The sequence below is a fragment of the Melanerpes formicivorus genome, unplaced genomic scaffold, assembly GCF_026170545.1.
Source record: "Melanerpes formicivorus ecotype bairdi unplaced genomic scaffold, bMelFor1.0.p_v2 SCAF_1, whole genome shotgun sequence".
Lineage (NCBI taxonomy): Eukaryota > Metazoa > Chordata > Aves > Piciformes > Picidae > Melanerpes > Melanerpes formicivorus.
The window spans coordinates 2,343,943-2,362,619 of record NW_027142353.1 but is presented as its reverse complement, the minus strand read 5'-3'; the positions used below and the strand labels follow the sequence as shown (position 1 = coordinate 2,362,619).

Genomic DNA, 18,677 nt, shown 5'->3' with positions numbered 1-18,677 from the left:
TTCTGCAGAACCCTTCCCTTATTCTGTGAATAGTTAGTTATTCTGTATATTTTAATTGGTGTCTGGCCCTGTCTTAACATGTTATCTGAATCTTCTGCTGAATGCAAAAGTTTTCCATAGACCTTTCAGTGCCTTACAGGAAAAGTATTATGCAAGCAGTGGTAGTTACATACTTGCACTTTTACTGTGAAGCTGGGTGTGCTATAAACATATTTAACATGAGGCAAATGAGAGCAAAATTAATTTTATCCCAAACTGGCAGAGATGTTCTTTTTGGATACCTAACTTGACTGCTTCAGATAATCTGTTATTTCTAGAGATACTGGTGCATTCAAACCAGAAATTTTGACATTACTTTAAAGAGATGTTCTTGAATGCAAAGGAAAAGCAGTTAGAACAATTATTGCAGAATAAAAATAAGACTACCAGCTCTTAAAACATCTACTTTTCCATATTGGAAAAACAAACATGAAAATAGTTGTATAAAGTGCGAGGTATACTACAAACCAGATTATTTTCTTTTAATCATGACTGCAGAAAATGGTATCTTTAAGCTATGTGTATGAACTTAATACATAGCAGGGAAAATCTCCACCTTAGAAAAACTTTTTTTTTATTATTATTTTTAATTTTTTTAAAAATTTACATTCAGATAAATATGTGCATGCACACTTCTGTTTCTTTAGCATGAGGAGATCAAAGAGTAGCTGGAATCCTTATTATGGCTTAATCGTCTCTATATTAGAGAACACTGTCTCACCTAATTAATTAGTTTTATCTCTATGATAAAAATTATTATTTTTTTAACTTTCAGTACAGTTTTTCTTATAATTAGCTCAGAGGATGGTAACTGTATAGACATGTCTACCAGGTTTTAACTCTGAATAAATAAATAAAATAAATGGGATCCTATCGTTTACCATGCCTATTACTGAGGTGCAGTTTGAAGCTAATAGCAGCCATGTGCTCATATGGACCAATTTGTGTCATGTGAAATAAAAATCTACACATAACACAGAACACAGAGAAGATAGTACAAACCTTTCTGTTTGGCACTTTGCATATTCACATACGTAATGGAGAACTGCATGTGTGGTGTAATTTGATACAAAATGGCCACGAGGTCAGGTACATGGGATGGGATTTTGTTTTTTTTTTAGGGTAAAATTAGAATAGAATAGAATAGAGTAGAGTAGAGTAGAATAGAATAGAATAGAATAGAATAGAATAGAATAGAATAGAATAGAATAGAATAGAATAGAATAGAATAGAATAGAATTAACCAGGTTGGAAAGGACCTTTGAGATCATCAAGTCCAACCTATCACCCAACACCATCTAATCAACTAAACCATGGCCCCAAGTGCCTCATCCAGTCCCCGCCTGAACACCTCCAGTGATGGTGACTCCACCACCTCTGTGGGCAGCACATTCCAATGGCCAATCTCTCATTCTGGGAACAGCTTCTTCCTAACATCCAGCCTAAACTTTCCCTGGCACAGCTTGAGACTGTGTCCTCTTGTTCCAGTGCTGGTTGCCTGGGAGAAGAGATCAACCCCCACCTGGCTACAACCTCCCTTCAGGGAGTTGTAGACAGCAAGGTCTCCCCTGAGCCTCCTCTTCTCCAGGCTAAGCCACCCCAGCTCCCTGAGCCTCTCCTCACAGGGCCGTGCTCCAGACCCCTGGTGAGGGGGTGTGAGGAGAGGCTGAGGGAGCTGGAGTTTCCTAGTTCATCAAAAGGAGCAGAAGGCTTTAGGGGTCCTTGCTATTAGATAGCTACTTTAGAATGAGGTGAGTTGTACCTTGGAACTGTAAATGCATGGGTGAAAATGAGCCTAGGGTGACTAGTTCAGATGTAGACATTGGTAGTACATGCAATGACATTTAGACATTCTTGGTGTTTGGATGCATGCTTGGGTTGAATTGATCTTGAGGAGTGAATCTCTAGTGGTGCTTCTTAATCTTGAATGGTTGCTTTTCAAATAAGACCAGATTTTAAACAGAGGAGAGAAAAAAAAGGAAAAGAAAAAAGGCAGAAAAAGTAAGTAAGAAATTTTGTCACTTTTGTATGTTGGCAAGTTGCATGGCTGGTTTGGAGTTTTTGTATGCTTTAGAAAGATATTTTATTAGATGAAATATTCACTTAGAAGGCAAAATATAATTTATGAGTTCAGTTAAAATGTTACACACACACACACACACAAATACATCCAAAATAGTTTCCAGGACATTTTTACGAGGATCCACAAAATGCAGAATTCTTTACTATGAGTCTTCATGGTACTTCCAGGAATGATCTTTCTTCATCGTGATCCCAAAGTGTTGACAGCATGGATGCTGCTCTAGTTTTGCCCATACAGCCGGGCTCTTTCTTGGTACTGATAGACATTTACTTGCTTGCTTGTTTTCAATATTTGTAATGTCCCAATCATTTGATCCTATGGAACTTGCTTCCTGGCTATGTCACTGCAATTTATGTGATTTCAAAGAATCTGATTTTCTGTTGTTGCTGAATTACTGTTACAAGATTGCGTCAGCCTCCTGTTTGGACTTCCTGTCAGTTAACTGCTGGTGATATTCCCAAAAACCCAGGAAAGTAAACAGGACAATTAAAAAATCAAGCAAATCTTTTTGTCTGTTTATCTCTTCTACTTTGAATGCTGTCAGTTATCAGTATTGTGACAGGAACAGCAAGGTGGAATCAATGAAAAATGACAAAGATAAAAATAAAACACAAATCAGATTAATTTTAAATGGTCCCAAAGATAAGTCAGTGCAAGATAGTCAAAAAGAGTTCTTTATTAGAAACAGGTCCACTATTTAAAATAATAGTGTGGTTAGTGACCTAACAAAACATTTGAACTGATGAATTTTGATTTGGATTAGAAATACGTCTATAGGAACAAAGTAAGAAAGATGACATACATCAGTGGGAAGTTAGCAGCATCTTTAGCAAGTTAGTGATAGTACACAAATAAGGAAATAAAAATGAAAACTTAGAGCATTCACTCAGTTCTATAACAGATTTTATAGCAGTGGTTGAGGAATTTAGGAAATAATTGTCAATTCAATTAATTTTGCAGCTCTTTGGACTGTCAGTTTGCAATTTTGTGGCAGTTTAGAATAAAACTGGAGGAAACATGAAATTGTAAAAGCAAAATATTCCTTTTGCAAGGAATATAAAAGATACCAAATGAATCAATTTCTTTCACTCATTCAATTAATACAATAAGTATGAGTATGCCATTTTACAAAAAAGCCATTCCTGGAATGCTTCTCACAAGTTCAAAGTAGATCAATAAGGAACTGAAGAGTAAGAAGTCTGTGTTTTGGTCATTGTGAAAGAGATTGTTATACATTTACTGCAAAAAATGCTTAGCAGCCATGTGACTTCCCAGAAAAGTTAGAGCATTATAAACTATTCCTGATTAAAAGGTTGCTGTTGTTTTTTTAAATGTAAAGTGTATGAAACAGTGTGTCATGTATCTTTTCCTCCATAGGAAGTTATAGAAAACCATGACACTGAAAATAATTTCATCCTTTGCACTTCAATGGCGTAAAATACAAACAGCCTTAAAGGAGTGTTTTCAACACAGAAGGGCACCAAGACAGCTGAATAGTTTTAAAAGAGTTATACCTCTACAGCTGTACTTAGTTGCATGCCTAGAGCTCAATCTATGCCTAAAATGAAGGATGACTAAGTCTAAGAGAGAAGTCTTTCAGAGAAGCAGATTAGAATGAAGGAAAAAAAGAACCTGGAAGTATGTGCAGGAGGGAAGTAGTCAGGAGATTAAGGCTATACGTGCAACATAAGTTGGTTATTGGAAGTAGGCATATCCAAACGTTGTCAGGAACATTCTGGAATTTTGTCTTGGGAAGAGGAGTGGCAAAGATGATGAGTGTTGGTAGAAAAGACTCAGGTGTTGATAGAAAGACTGAGGTGAAGAGATCCTAGAGAATGTCACTTTCTTGTTTGTCTTCTTAGGCACAGAAGGGTTAATCATATACATATTACCTGAAATGTCTTCTCTTTGAGAGTGATTAGAGACCAACAGCTGAACTCTACCAACTTCACATTTTGGTATATTTTTAAGGAAGACATTTGGTAATGAGTCACTTTTCAAACAATGAAAACATGCTGTTGGAACAGAAAGAAAAGACAGAGATACAGTGAAGAAAGTATTTGTGGTCCTCTGGATACCATTACTGATATATTGAGATAAATCTTAATAGGAAGTTACTTAAACTTTAGGAATGCATCTTATGATATGGTCTTTGCATCTATGAAGAGAACTGTTTGAAAAATACAGATGCATGAAGACACTTCCATTTTATTTGGAGAGACAGAGACATTGTTACATTGTGGATAATATATGGTATTCTGGAAAAAAAATGGAATTATTTGTGATTGTAGACACAACTTCAGTCTCTGGCAGTTAAAATCTTAGAGCTGTTCTTTAAAAGATAAAAAAATTGACCCAGTGTCACACTAATGCTTCTGTTATTTGTGAAATGTACTTGATATTGAAGGTCTGTACCTTTGTAATGACATTGGAATACAAGTATGGGTAAGGGCACTGCATCTCTGTAAAGTGGAAGTTTCATATATGGTAGGTGCACTTTTTGAGGAGTTGAATGTCAAATTCTGAAATGCTTAGGATTCATTATTTGGATCAGTTTGCACCAAGATAAGGAATGCTTGAAATTTAGGCCTTAAGTGTCCGACTGGTTAGCATAGTCTCCATTTCTGATGCGTAATTGAGAGTCTTACCAATTAAAAAAAGTCAGTCAACAATATGTAAAATTGCTACAAATGCCCTAAAATTTTCACACTGCTTTTTACTTATGAGTCCCTGTAGAAACAAATAAGGAAGCAAAAATGGAGAAAAAAGGTAGCTAGTGAAAGTTATGTTTTACAAGTGTTAATGTTTCTTGTTTTCTAGTAAATATTCTCAATAAAGTTTTAGGAACTATTCAGATCATCAGCCAGTAAGTGAAGGGTACCGTTTTTGGAGTCCTGCTACTACCAGAAAGCAGCAGATAGTTTGTCTGTTGAGCCACTGTAGGCATCTCAAAACCCTTCAGTGGCTTAAATGACTCATATATGAGCAGCTGAACTGACCTGTAGGCATTTGGTTTTGGAGGAGGCTCCAGTGACTTTATAATCTGTGTCACAACTGACTGAAAGGGAGATGGACCCTTTGTATAGCATCATAGAGACAGAGCTCTGAAGTTCCATCTCTAGCTCATGTCAAAACTGAATTTAGATACTTCATTCACATGTGTTCATTACAGACAGAACCCTGCAGTTTCCTCCTCATACTTAATTCTAGCGAAGCAGTCACTCAGATATTTATTTATTTATTTGTTTGTGGGCTTGTTGGGAGACAATGAACCTAATTACTGTACAAGCCAACACCAGATTCTCTAGAGATATCTTTAATTAAGTGGAATTAATTTTCTCCTGGAAGTAGACAAGTTTGAGAAAAACACTGACTGGACAGTGGGCAGTATCCTAGATGATTTCTGTTGTGAGAATTAAAACAGTAAATTTTGTTTCCTTACACTGTCATGCAGACCTGCACAAAAGTGGCATTTTACAGAACTTATAAAATAACTCTATAATGATCTGAGTTACTTACTGAGTGCATTTTTGCACATTTGATTTCATGAAACAGTTTAAAGTCTAAATATAAAGCTAGTATTTTACCATACAAAAAATATTAATCTTTTCTACACAGAATCTCTGGTAAGGAAGACACTTTTTATTGATAATCCAGCACATTTAGTTCATAATATGACTTTTTAGAGCTACAGAGTATTTCAGTTTATTATTAGTAGCATTTCCATTGGTTATTGTATCTAGTTTTGATAAAGACAAAAAGTCGTCATAGCCTATAATGTTGATCGTGGACTTATGAAGCAAAGATATAAAAAATGAGTTATGGTATTAATTTGTTTTCCATTTCTGCATAGTTAAATCCCATATTTTTTGAGTTTTAAAGGGTATTTTACAAATAAATTGATAAAGCCAGTATATATAGTTTTCTCATAGAGTTTCTCTGCGATGTCTTATTATATGTGAACAGAACTCATTATCTGTTTTGTTTGTGCAGTAATTATATTTTGTTGTCCTCTGCATTCTTTTTGCTCTCTCCATCTCATAATACGTGCTGTAAAAGCACACATAAATAAATAGGATAAACAAATTAAGCTGTTTAAATAAATTAATTTACTCTGCAGCTCTGTATTCAAATCTTATGTGCTCACTGGATTTCATTTTAATGAAACCCTTCTAAGAACAATACATTGTATGCCAAACAGTGAAATTATATATTAAATGAATGATTAAATATACCGTGTTCCAATTTATACCAAATCTGTGCACTGTGCATGCTTAAATCCTCCTAAATCTAATGAAATAAATCTTCTACATTCTGAAAACATCTGCATTATAATCCTCCTCTTGAATACCCGGTTCATGGACATATAAACACAATCAAAATCATAATAAGCCTAGAGCTATGATGCAGTTAAACTATCCTCATCAATGTTTTTGACTTAAAACCCTGAGACTGTTAAAGTGGAATCCACTTAAATATCTTGAAACATTGCTCTGAAATGCCTTCTCCCACTCTATCAATAAACCCATTGAATCTCTTTGCAATCAGAATCTGAAGTTTAGCGAGTATTATCTATTGATTACTATGTTGCTAAGTTCTGTAGGAATGCATTTAGAGAAATAAATATTCATCTTGATACTGTGAATGAAAAATAATAACTGCCACAAAAGCAATTGGTGTGTGAGGAATGTGATGTGCTTTTGAGAAAAAATTTTTAGGCATTTGCAGCAGCAAGTTTTCATACATGTTACTAAACATGTAGTAATTGTGTTATTTCATTACTGAAGGCTTTGATAATTTGGATGGATATGGTTTGTTATTGGGTTTACTTTGTGTTAGGTTTGGGTTTTGTTTGTTTTTTTTTTTTTGGGGGGGGTGTTGTTTGTTTGTTCGTTGGTTTGGGTTGGTTTTGTTTGTTTTTTTCTATAGGAGTCATGATCTTGATTATCCAAAGGAAAAAACAAACAACCATAACTCCACTAGTTTAGCGTTTTCGGTCCTCCCAATAGATTTCCTTTACAGGAACTATTTATTTTATCAGTATTTGATTAAAACAACCTATCTCACACATATTTTAGCAATGATATAAAGTCATTGAGGAATGAGAGAGAATTTTCTAGAAAGGACTGTTACGCGCTCATCTCCTTCTGTTCATTGTTTCTGTCAAAGTTCTGTGTAAATGTCAGATGTATCTATCTGCTGCACAGCAATGGTTCTCACAGAGCTATCACAGAACAACAGAAGTGCAGTTCAAACCATCACAGTCCTCATGCTCTAATTTTCAAAATCAAGGAACATCTTGAAGTGCATCATAGCTCCTCCTCACTAGCATTCTCTTGGATGGAAAAGCATAAATGGATACTTTCCCTCATTTTGAAGTAGCGATATGGCCAGTGGTATGGCCACACCCTTTCCATTCCATTCCTGGAGGTTTTTGCTCCAGGGTATAAGCACACATTTGAATTTCATCAGCCATGTTACCTCTATAGGTTCAGTAAGTAGATTATATTTTCTGTACGTCCCATAAGCACTTGCACAAGATCTCATCAATTAAGAAACCTTTTAAATTAAAATAGGGAGTAAAATTCAGCATAAGCTAAAGCAACAGAGTCTGGTCTGCATTTATTTACAAAAATACATTATTCCTACTCCCATAAGGCTAAAAAAACTGTAAACCAAAGTGTGTATTTCCAATTGTACAGCATACTGATAGAAACGAGGGGGGGAAATAGCCTCAAATTAGAACAAAACCCTTCATTTATATATAGTCCAGAAGGCAGTTTAAAAGCCTGACAGGATGAGCTGCACTCACATTGCATACTCAAACATAAGGTCTGATGTCCTAAAATTGCCAAGTTTCATTTCAGAATAAACTGCAATCCTCTCTTCAGCAGAGGAAAGAATAGGTTGTAGTTTAGATGGAGATACAGTTTAGGGGAGTGATGTTTGGAAACAAAGTTTTGATTTAACACTGCCTTTTTTTTTTGCAATTATTTTTTTGTGGGGTCTAGGAACGTGTCCCAGACAGCCCTTCTCCTGCTCCTTCCCTTGAAGAGGGCCGAAGACCTGGCAGTCATCCATCCTCTCATCGAAGCAGCAGTGTGTCCAGCTCTCCTGCACGGACCGAGAGCTCTTCAGACAGAATCCGTAGGTCACATTCTTCTCCTTGTCAACACTTTAGATTTGATTAGGTGCAGCTGGTTTTTCTAATCAAAATGCCCTCATCTTAAATGGAACTCATATGTATCATGTTCGGAAGTTCAGCTGCAATAACTATCTCCCAACATTATGCTCCCCAGTTTGCAGCATCATAATATCTGATGCTACATTAATGGGTACTGATATAAACTGCCATCATGTCATATTAAACATAAAGATATGAACTATGAAATACAGAATTGCAGCCGGGAAGCAATTTGCTAGATTAGTTTTAGAACTGAACATACAGTGTAAACATTTTTTAAAGAAATTGAGTTTTATTTAATCTGGTTACTCTAGTTTGATTCCTAAATTGGATCTGACTTCATAAGCAGCATTTTGCATAGTAGAACTGCTTGGTAAGGGGAAGAATTAGGTTAAATAAATAAAAAACACGCACAGCTTAGAAATTTTCTAAATGTAAAAATTGATAGTGGTGAGAAATATGATGCAGAGAGTATTATCACCTCATAGCTCATAAGGGGTGAGGTGAAATTAAACCATGGTGCCTCAGATTGATACCCTCTTTGTCCAGTTTCCCTGTACAAGATGTAAATCACATGGCAAAGACCTTGAATTCTATGGTATTGTAGTGTAATAACCGGGAAATGAAGGGTTTGAATATATTATTTTATGGATATTCACTTAAATTCATATTACTCTTGTCCATTACTTTGATTATTGTTCCACTGCAAGTTTTTGTACTTTCAAAGCATCTTTCCACAGTAGAATTTGTTAGTAAGTGAAACTGGAAGATTTGGCATGCAGAAAGAAGACAATGAAATAGCTTCATGAAATACATGGTCCTGTTGATTAGATGCAGCACATGTGTCTTTTAGACTGCTTCCTCTAAGGCTTTCATACTCAGGAAGCTGACTATTTATTGACCTTCAGATGAAAGATCTTTCATTACTATGTGATGAAAAATTACTTACCAAAGAAAAGAAATGAGGCCTGACCATGACAAACTGAAAATTCTGTTTTCTTATCACTTAGAGAATTCAGAATGCAGATTAAACTAGCATCCCATATATGGTGACCTATTTCCCCAGTTTCGTTGTATTTTCTTTCCCTTGTCCAGCTGAGAGGGGGAGTCATACAGCAGCTTTCATGAGCCCCTGGCATCCAGCCAGAGGGAACCTACCACAAAGTCCACCAGTAGAGTTCTGGGAAAAAAACTCTCAACCCTGGATTGTTAGTATTTTTAATTGACTAAAAAGTGTTGTTTTTTTTTCTCCACAACCATTGAAGATTTCCCCCATTGTTCTCTAAATAAATAAAATTTGAAAAATAAATTAAAATGGAGAGAGACTTGCTGGTTTTGCTATGGAATGACCCTTTTCTTTTGTTAAAGAAATCTCACTGTTAACTTACTCTGCTTACTTACCAGGAGAGAAGAGTGAGACTGTTGGCTCTGGCCAGCCTGATCTAGTGTGGGGTGTCCCTGCCCATGGCAGGGGGGTTGGAACTAGATGATCCTTGTGGTCCCTTCCAATCCTGAATGATACTATGATACTGTTGCACATTATTTCTTCGCACATGAACATAGCAGAGTTTCTTAATTACTGGATCACTTCAGTACCTTTATTTATTTATAAAGCAACTCTTCCCTATCTGATTTGTTAATATTCGTGTCTGATGCTTAAGTACATCTGCTTTTGTGGTGCCAGCAAGAGTAAGATATAGGTTACATAGAGAATTACTACAAGAATGTAGGTTGCCTATGAAAAAAATGCTTTACTGGAAATGTCATAAGGCTCTTGCAAATATATTCCTTCGGGGAAAAAAGCATAGGGTTATAAACTACCTCATATGGATGTCTGAGGTATGTTTGAGAGTTACAAAGTCTAAAAGATCTTGTCAAGCTAACTGCTTTTCAAGAATTGCTTAATTCTACTGTTACACAATGTATTTTGTAAAATAGTGTTGGTCACCTGGAAGGCTTCAGTTCTTAATTTAAGGAAGTTAGGGGCTGCATGTTGGTAATGGCAATGCGCTAGAACGTACAACTAAATAAAGGATTAAATTAATAAGTATCTCATGTGGAACCTTCTGTGCTTTCTGGTTTGCTTCATTTCACATTTTAGCTCTTGTTAAATAAACAAGAAAATGTTTGCAAACATCCAACTTTGTGTGAAAAGACACTGAACTCTTCTTTTGAAAATTGATTGTTTTAAATCAGAAGTAGCAGGGAGAAACTCGTTACACTGTGTGGTTACTGGTAGCACTAATTAAGTAACTTTGTTAGAATCCTTGTATAATTAGGAGAAAGACTATATAAGATAGGTACAAAAGTGCATTGTTAATATGGCAACTGATTTTCTGTCTGCCTGTGCTTGTGCCTAGCAGCTGTCCATCAGAATGGGCTATCTATGAACCAAATGCTGATGGGTTTGTCACCTAATGTCCTGCCTGGACCTAAGGAGGGTGATCTGGCTGGTCATGATGTGGGACATGAGACAAAAAGAATGCACATTGAGAAAGGTAACATGAATATCATGATTCTACTGTTTCAATATAAAGCAAGTGTTGTCTCAACAGATAAATAGTATTATAGTTGTGGTATTTTTTTAATTGGGATTTATTGTTGTTGTTTCACAAATTAAATGTTAACAGGATGATAGCTTTCTTGATTCTTGTACATTTTGGTCCCTAATATCGATGAACAATATTTATATGAGCGAAGAATTTCATATATATTAGAAAGAGTGATGAGTGAAAAACAGTTTTACATTGCTGTTGTGTCTCTGACCCTTCTACAAGGCTGTTTAGGTATTAAGTTTGTGTCTCTCTCTCCAGTTGACTTTAATGACCTACTTCCCAAAGGGACTGAGCACCGTGAAAATTAGTCCACGTGTGCAAAAAGGAAAAAGGCTAATACCACACCATTAAATTAGGGAATTGCATAAAATGAGGCTGGTATACATTATATAATGGGATTTAAATTTAATTGAGTATATAACCAAAGTGTTTGATCTAGGTGAATAGTCCACACGCACTTATGCAGATTATGACACCATTTCATCTCTGTTGGTATTCAAAGTTCCCTTTCAGGGTTGCTACAGGGGATTTTTGAGGGGTGATACTGGTCTTCTAAAAGGTGCATTTCATGTTATATTTACTTCATGTATGTGAATTTTAAGTATTAGAGACTAGAAAGATTTTAGTTAAAGAGAGGCTAGGAAATATGACATACCCTTTGAAAAAATATACTTTGGTCTTATCAGAAAAATCAGTTCTTGGAGAACAATAAGAGAAAAAGTAAAAAGTATAATGGTGAGACACTGAAACAATGCGAAGGAAACTGCTGCAGTAATGGGGATTTTAGAATAAGACATTTTGTGCCATATATGAATAGTTATGATACCTTCTCTGTCTTGTGCTTGAACACTGAGATACGAAAAAGAATTAAAATCTGGACAATTCTATTCTGGACAGGTGGCATTTTTTAATAGGATTACCAGAAAAATTAATGGAAACAACATTTCTTTTATATAAACCATTTAGTCTGGTTCATTGCACACACAACCTGGTTTAGCTTATACTATGCCCTTACTCAGCCCCTGCAAATTGTATCCCTGCTGTGAAGTATGATGTGATCAAATAGGTTTGTTTTGAATTTCCATAAATGATTTTATTTCAGCCTTTGAAGTTACTCATTTAAGTGTAATCAGACTGGTAAATCCTGCAAGGAGAAGTACACATTAGGAATTGTTACTGGTTTTGCATGTCATCTAGGCTTTTTTTTAAAGGCTTTGTTTAAAATGGTGCACCAAACGTATTTCCCAATCTGTTGCCAGTTCACGTTTTTTTGCAAGGTCTGTTCTCAGTAAAACTGCTGAGAATTCTCTTTTTAACTCAGTCCTTGTTTAGGTCAAACCTTCTTTTTTTTTTCTGTTATTTTTTTTTTGTTCTTTTTTCCCCCCTCTGTTCCAGCCTACTGAATTAATGGTAAATATTCATGGGCTATCTAGATTGATAGGTTATACTAAATTAAAAATTGTTTTCTGCCATGACTACATTTATCATGTCTCTGATACCAATCTTGTAACTTTAATACTAATCTAATCTGTATTAAAACAAGTGATTTAACTTACAGATATTTGAAGAGAGAGTAATTATGTACTTCTGTCACTTACAGCTCACAATCAGATTTCCAAACTGTTGCTTACCTCTGCAAATCAGGCAAAATGCAACCACATCTAAAAAATGCAGACATCTAGGTGGTGGTGCTCTTGTTATTGAAACCCCATCATCTTCATCATGTGATTCAAAAGAAAAAGAAAGAGAGGAAAGCAGAAGTTCTCTATAAGCATTATGAAGCATTTAAATGTTATTGTATTTTCTTCTGAGACACTTTTGTTGGCAGAAGTCTAGCAGCTGCAATTAAAATGTTTTTTTAATTGAACCTGCAAAGCCTGGGAAATTCTGCCTGGTAAAGAAAGCCTTGTCTTTTCCCTTGTCTCTTCTTCCCTTAAAAAAATATGGATAGACTCAAAAAGTGATCTGAGGTTAGGGAAAATTTATTTACAGTCAACAGAGAATTTAAAGGGGGAACAAAGTTGTAGCAGAGGCAACCGATCAACACAACAAATTTTGAGAAGATTTAGTATATATACTGTCAGAAGGATAAGTCATTTGTCTGACCTGATCTGTGAGTTGGATACAGGAGAGAAAACACTATTTATCTGTTATAAAAAAAAAGGACCTAATTTACCCAGTCAATGCAACATAGTGCAGTATATTTAGAAACAGCTGGTACTATTGGCACTTGCAAACCAAATAACAGTTTGAGTTAGATTCAGTCTATCATATGCATTTTAATTAAAAATTCAACCATAATTATTATTACTGGCCAAAATGAGTTTATTTTACTTAGGTAGCCTAAGCTACCAGTAAATCTCTTACGGAATTTTGTTTGAATATTTGTTTTTTTGGTGGTTGTTTTGTTTTGTTTTGCCTTTAGACTGTCTTCAAAATCTGTTCTCAGGACCTTGAGTGACTTCACCTTCCACTGTAGTCAGATTGTCATTATCCCACCAAGAATCAAGTTAGGTTCTATGGATCAGATTCTCTGTCTATTAAAACAGTATTTAGGGCAATATTTGTTGCAGGAAAGTGAAGAATTTCTCTTCTCAAAGAACATATGTAAACCATTGACGTTGGGAACATCTTCTAACTACTGACTCCAGATGAGCAACTTGGCTTGTCCTAGTTTCCTGTCAGGGCAAGACCCATTGTACATACCTGAGTTCCACTCACTTGTGAGAAGAAAACTTAGATTTCCTAAGGGTTCTGTTGTGGTCCAGTTAGATTCATAGTCTGGACTAAAGGGGATTACAGGAGGCACTGCAGAGCAGTTCTGCCCCACCGTTCATAAAAAAAAATCAAGATGTAATTACCTATATGAACAGAAAATTCATTTACTATAGATTTCCAGGATTTTTTCCTTCTGGGAGGATAGTGGATTTTCCAGTTTTACTAAAAGTGGGCTATAGAAATACAAACAATCCTGGGAAGAATAAGATAAGTTCAAGTACATGATCTTAGTTCTTAGGTACTTGACAGCTGTCATCAAAACCAAGTATCTAATTTTGTAAGCTGTAATTATGGAATATTTGATGAAACAAGTTTGGGTTTATTAGATTGGATTTCACAAGAAGCATTTCACAAGGAGGTGATTCAAGACAGCCAGCATAGCTTCACCAAGGGCAAGTCCTGCCTGACCAGCTTAGTGGCTTTCTATGGTGGAGTAACTACATCAGTGCAGAAGAGAAAACCAAAAAATGTTGTCTGTGTGGACTTTTGACACAGTCCCCCACAACATGCTTCCCTCTGAGTTGGAGAGATATGGGTTTTATGGGTGGACTGTCCAGTGGATAAGGAATTGGTTGGATGATCACATCTAAAGGTTGGATGATCCACGTCAACAGCTCAATGTTCACATGGAGACAGGTGACAAGTAGTGTCCCTCAAGGGTCTGTATTGGGGCCAGTGCTGTTCAATCTTCATCAATGATACTGACAGTGAGGTTGAGTGCACCCTTTGCAAATTTGCAGTGGATACAAAGCTGAGAGGTGTGGTTCCTAAGTCTGAGAGATGGGATGCCATCCAGAGGGACCTGGACAGGATGGAGAGATGCACTGAGGAGAATCTCATGAGGTTCAATAAGGTAAAGTGTGAGGTCCTGTACCTAGGTTAGGGCAATCCTAGATATTAATACAGGCTGGGGAATGATGAAATTGAGAGCAGTCCTGCAGAAAAGGACTTTGGGGTGATGGTGGATTAGAAACTGGACATGAGCCAACAGTGTGTGCTTGCAGCCCAGAAGGCCAATTGCATCCTGGGTTGCATCAAAAGAAGTGTGGCCAGCAGATGGAGAGAGGTGATTCTGCCACTTACTCTGCTAAGTGGTACCTCACCTGGAGTACTGTGTACAGGTTTGAAGCCCTCAATATAGGAAGGACATGGACCTGATGGAGAGGTTCCAGAGAAGGGCCACAAAAATATCAGGGGTTTGGAGCACCTCTGCTGTGAGGACAGGCTGAGGGAGCTGGGGTTGTTCAGCCTGGAGAAGGGGAGGTTCTGGGAGACCTAATAATAGCCTCCCAGTACCTGAAGCAGGCCTATAACAAGACTGGAGAGGGACTGTTTACAAAGGCCTGTAGTGATAGGATGAGGAGCAGTGGTTTGATGTAAGAGAAGTGTAGATTTAGGTTGGATGTTGGGAACAAGTGCTTTACCATGAGGGTGGTGGAACACTGGAACAGGTTGCCCAGGGAGGTAGTTGAGGCCCCATAAGGCCAGGTTCAACAAGTCTCTGAGCAACCTGATCTAATGGAGGATGTCCTTGCTTAATGCAGGGGGATTGGACTAGATGACCTTTGGAGCTCCCTTCCATCCCAAGCCATTTTATGAATCTATGACATATATATGGAGGTGTCATTAGAAAATATCCATTCAGGTTTTTATATTAAAATTGCATCTCTAAGTGTTTTCATGTAAAGGTAAGTTGCTATGACTCAAAGAGTTTGCTCTAGATTGTCCCTGAATTTTGGTAAGGTGTATTTTATTATTTATCCTCCTCTACTGTTATCTAATGTCCTGCAGATCTCCCAGTCTGAAGTTGTGAGAAGTTGTGATGGTTTTTTTTATGGTGCTGAATACTTGTTCAGCTCTTCAGTTTTTTGTTAGATCTGGAAATAGTATAGGAAGGAAAAGTAAGAGGACAACCTAAGGACTAGGCTACTGAATCATAGAATGTTAGAGGTTGGAAGGGACCTCCAGAGATCATCGAGTCCAACCCCCCTGCCAAAAACAGTATCACCTAGGGTAGTCCACACACTTCCCTCCTAGGGGACAAATGTCTAAAAGTTAGTTGCTTTTACACCAAATTCAGATGCTTAAGTATTTTATTGGATCTGGCCTTAGGGCATCAGATTAGAATTTTCTGTCTGCATCAATTTATATTTTTTTAGATTGACACCAACAGCAAATGAAGCCTGAATGTCATGCTTACATTTTAAATTGAATATGTTATTTGAGGTGTTATGGGAAGGACACCCGCTTGTTGAAAATATGCATTCTGGTTTCTATAACAAAATATAAAATATTCACCATGTTCACAAAAGGAGCTAAACTATTTCTTTCAGCAAAGCTTTTAAACTATGACATTAATGGAAATTTCTCAAGTAATTTTCAGATAATCAACAACAACTGTTTCCTGACTGCTATGATAGCAGCAATTAAGGTATGACTTTATCAAATCCACATATTAAAAAGTCCCAGTCTTTCTCTCAGATTTTATTTTATGTCCCCCTGTAGAGATGTAAGCAATCAGACCTCTGGCTAATATCTTAGAATATTGAAATTCCAAAATATCCTTAGTGCAAAATGGAGAGTAATTTAAATATTCCAAAGTTGTAATTAGAATTGTATTTTCATGCTAGCATTCATACCTCAAAAAGGGAACTGATGATATGTATGTCTTCCTATATAGTTAGGCATTCATTCTGCCTGATCAGCAGTAAAGTCTTTTATGATATGTGCATAGTGTAAATATATATGAAGCACACTTGCTCACCTTAAAAAACATAGAAAGGTGTTTTTATAAGTATAAAACACTCAAAGGAAATTTTAGCATCAGCAAAGACTCTCTTCTACCTGAGCTTTCCTCTTCCAGAGTCAGCAAACAAATGATGGGGACTTATGCATCAATTCTGCCTATGGTCTGTGTTGTTTATAGTTTGTTCTCTGAGAAAACTGTTTTGTAAAGAGAGCTATTACCAGCTGACAAGAATTTTCATTCACAGCTGTGCTGTCCAATTTCTTGAGTAAACATACTTTTCAATTCATCTTCATTTTTGTGTACATAAATGCACAGAGATACTTTTACAAGAGGTTTATTCTATGATTCTATTAAAAGTTCTGTGTTTTAATATAATATTAAGAATATAAACAGACCGTGATAGGTATCTACATGTGACTGTATTCAGTTAACACATTTCAAGTCTACATTCTTACTTAGTTTAAAAGATGTTAGCATATTAGTTTGTAATTCCTTAAGATAACAAGTTAGGACCATGTATTTATACAGAATCATAGAATGGTCTGGGTTGGAAGGGAGCTCCAAAGGTCATCTAGGCCAACCCCCTCTGCAGTAAGCAGGGGCATCCTCAAGGAGATAAGGTTGCCCAGAGCTCTGTTGAATCTCTCCTTGAATATCTCCAGAGATGGGGCCCCAACCACCTCCATGGGCAACCTGTTCCAGTGTTCCACTACCCTCATGGTAAAGAACTTGTTCCTGACATCCATGTATCATCTATCACACTGTGAAAGCGATCTTGATTGAACTTTACTTTTCAAGCTCTAAACAAATAATAGTCAAATTTGTAACCTCTGACAGTTAGTATAAAGATCCACTAAATGAAATGTTCAAGAAAGCCAGTATCATGCTTTCCACACTCTAGTTGGTGTGTCTTTTCACTCAGGCCAAGAGGCTCAAGAATGCTTCAAGTACATTAAAAGCTTTTACCGTTAATGGACTACAAAGGTGAAAAAATGAAATTGCAAGTTTTTTTCTTAATGGGTTATTATTTACTAAGAAACCAGAAAACATTTCTTTCTGTTGCACAGAAAATACAGAAGCCTTTCATATTGCCAAATAGGATATGAATAGTGTGTTTATGCAGGAAGGAGTGCAAAGGTACTACAAACTTCTGAAACTTTTTTTTCTAGCAAAATGTTGGATAAAAGTGTTTCTAGAGACTCTAAGGCATCCTCCAACAATGCACTTCTTATGCAAACTTGTTTGCTACTACTTTATTCTGCTGTGATGCTTTATTTCTTTATGCTGTTTAGGAAGTTATTTGCAAAAAAAACCCTCACAAACAAAGTTTTTATGCCTCTAAAGAGGTCTTTGGATTTGGAAAGGATACTAATGGACTGAGTCAAGAAAAAGTCTGCTTTTATGCCTGCTTCTCCTTCACCCAGTTCTACTATAAGCTTTAGTTTTTGTTTCAGAGTCAAGTCATATCTCCCATCTTTCTTGTGAGCTAATGGTGTACAGTAGACTGATTTACACTGATTCTTTAGAATTCTGTAGCAGTTGATACTTCATTGTTGGCTGCAAAAGTCTTAGGCAGACTGGGTGTAATTAAAAGCTGAACTTGAGCTTGTCCAAACTGTATTTTTCAAAAGTCTTTCAAAACAATTAAACCGTACAACTAATATAATGTGTATCTGAAGGCAATGCCATAATGCAGAAGAGGATGTCTTGAGTTGAAGTTGGTTGGTACAGAGAAAGAGACAATTAAGTCTGAGACACCTTAAAGCTTACTAATTAATGATGAATATTATGTCCAGTTCTGGTCCCCTCAATTCAAGATGGACAGGGAGGTGCTCAGAATCCAGTGCAAAGTCACACAGATGATTAAGGGAGTGGAATGACTTTCTTATGAGGAAAGTCTGAGGGTGCTTGGGGAAGAGGAGATGGAGGGGTGACCTCATTATTAATATGTGAAGAGCAAGTTTAAGGATGATGTAGCCAAGAGCATAAGGAGGTTCCACGTGAACATGAGGAAAAACTTTGTCACTGTGGCAAAACAGAACACTGGAATAGGCTTCCTTGTCTCCTTGTCTGGAGACATTCAAAACCTGCCTGGATGTGTTCCTGTGTGACCTGCTCAGGCAGGGGGTTGGACTAGATGATCTTTCAGGGTGCTGTCCAACCCCTAACATTCTGTGATTCTGTGATTAATAGGCAGCCAACCTTTCATTTTGCAATCAAAGTCTTGCAGTCTCAAGTTATTACCTACTACAGGGTTGTAAAATGTTTTTAATCTTTTCCCATGGCTTG

General features: G+C 36.6%; 1 protein-coding gene across 6 annotated transcripts in view; it reads left to right on the top strand.

Moving 5' to 3' along the window:
• DACH1 (dachshund family transcription factor 1) overlaps positions 1–18,677 on the top strand; it is a 384,340-nt gene that overhangs the window by 264,529 nt on the left and 101,134 nt on the right. For 3 of the 6 annotated variants that reach the window (XM_068151468.1, XM_068151642.1, XM_068151706.1), the window contains 2 exons: positions 8,134–8,269; positions 10,667–10,804. In XM_068151468.1, coding sequence (XP_068007569.1) covers positions 8,134–8,269; positions 10,667–10,804 — 274 coding nt within the window. The remainder of the gene's footprint in view (positions 1–8,133; positions 8,270–10,666; positions 10,805–18,677) is intronic. The other 3 variants (XM_068151561.1, XM_068151766.1, XM_068151859.1) reach the window with 1 other exon arrangement.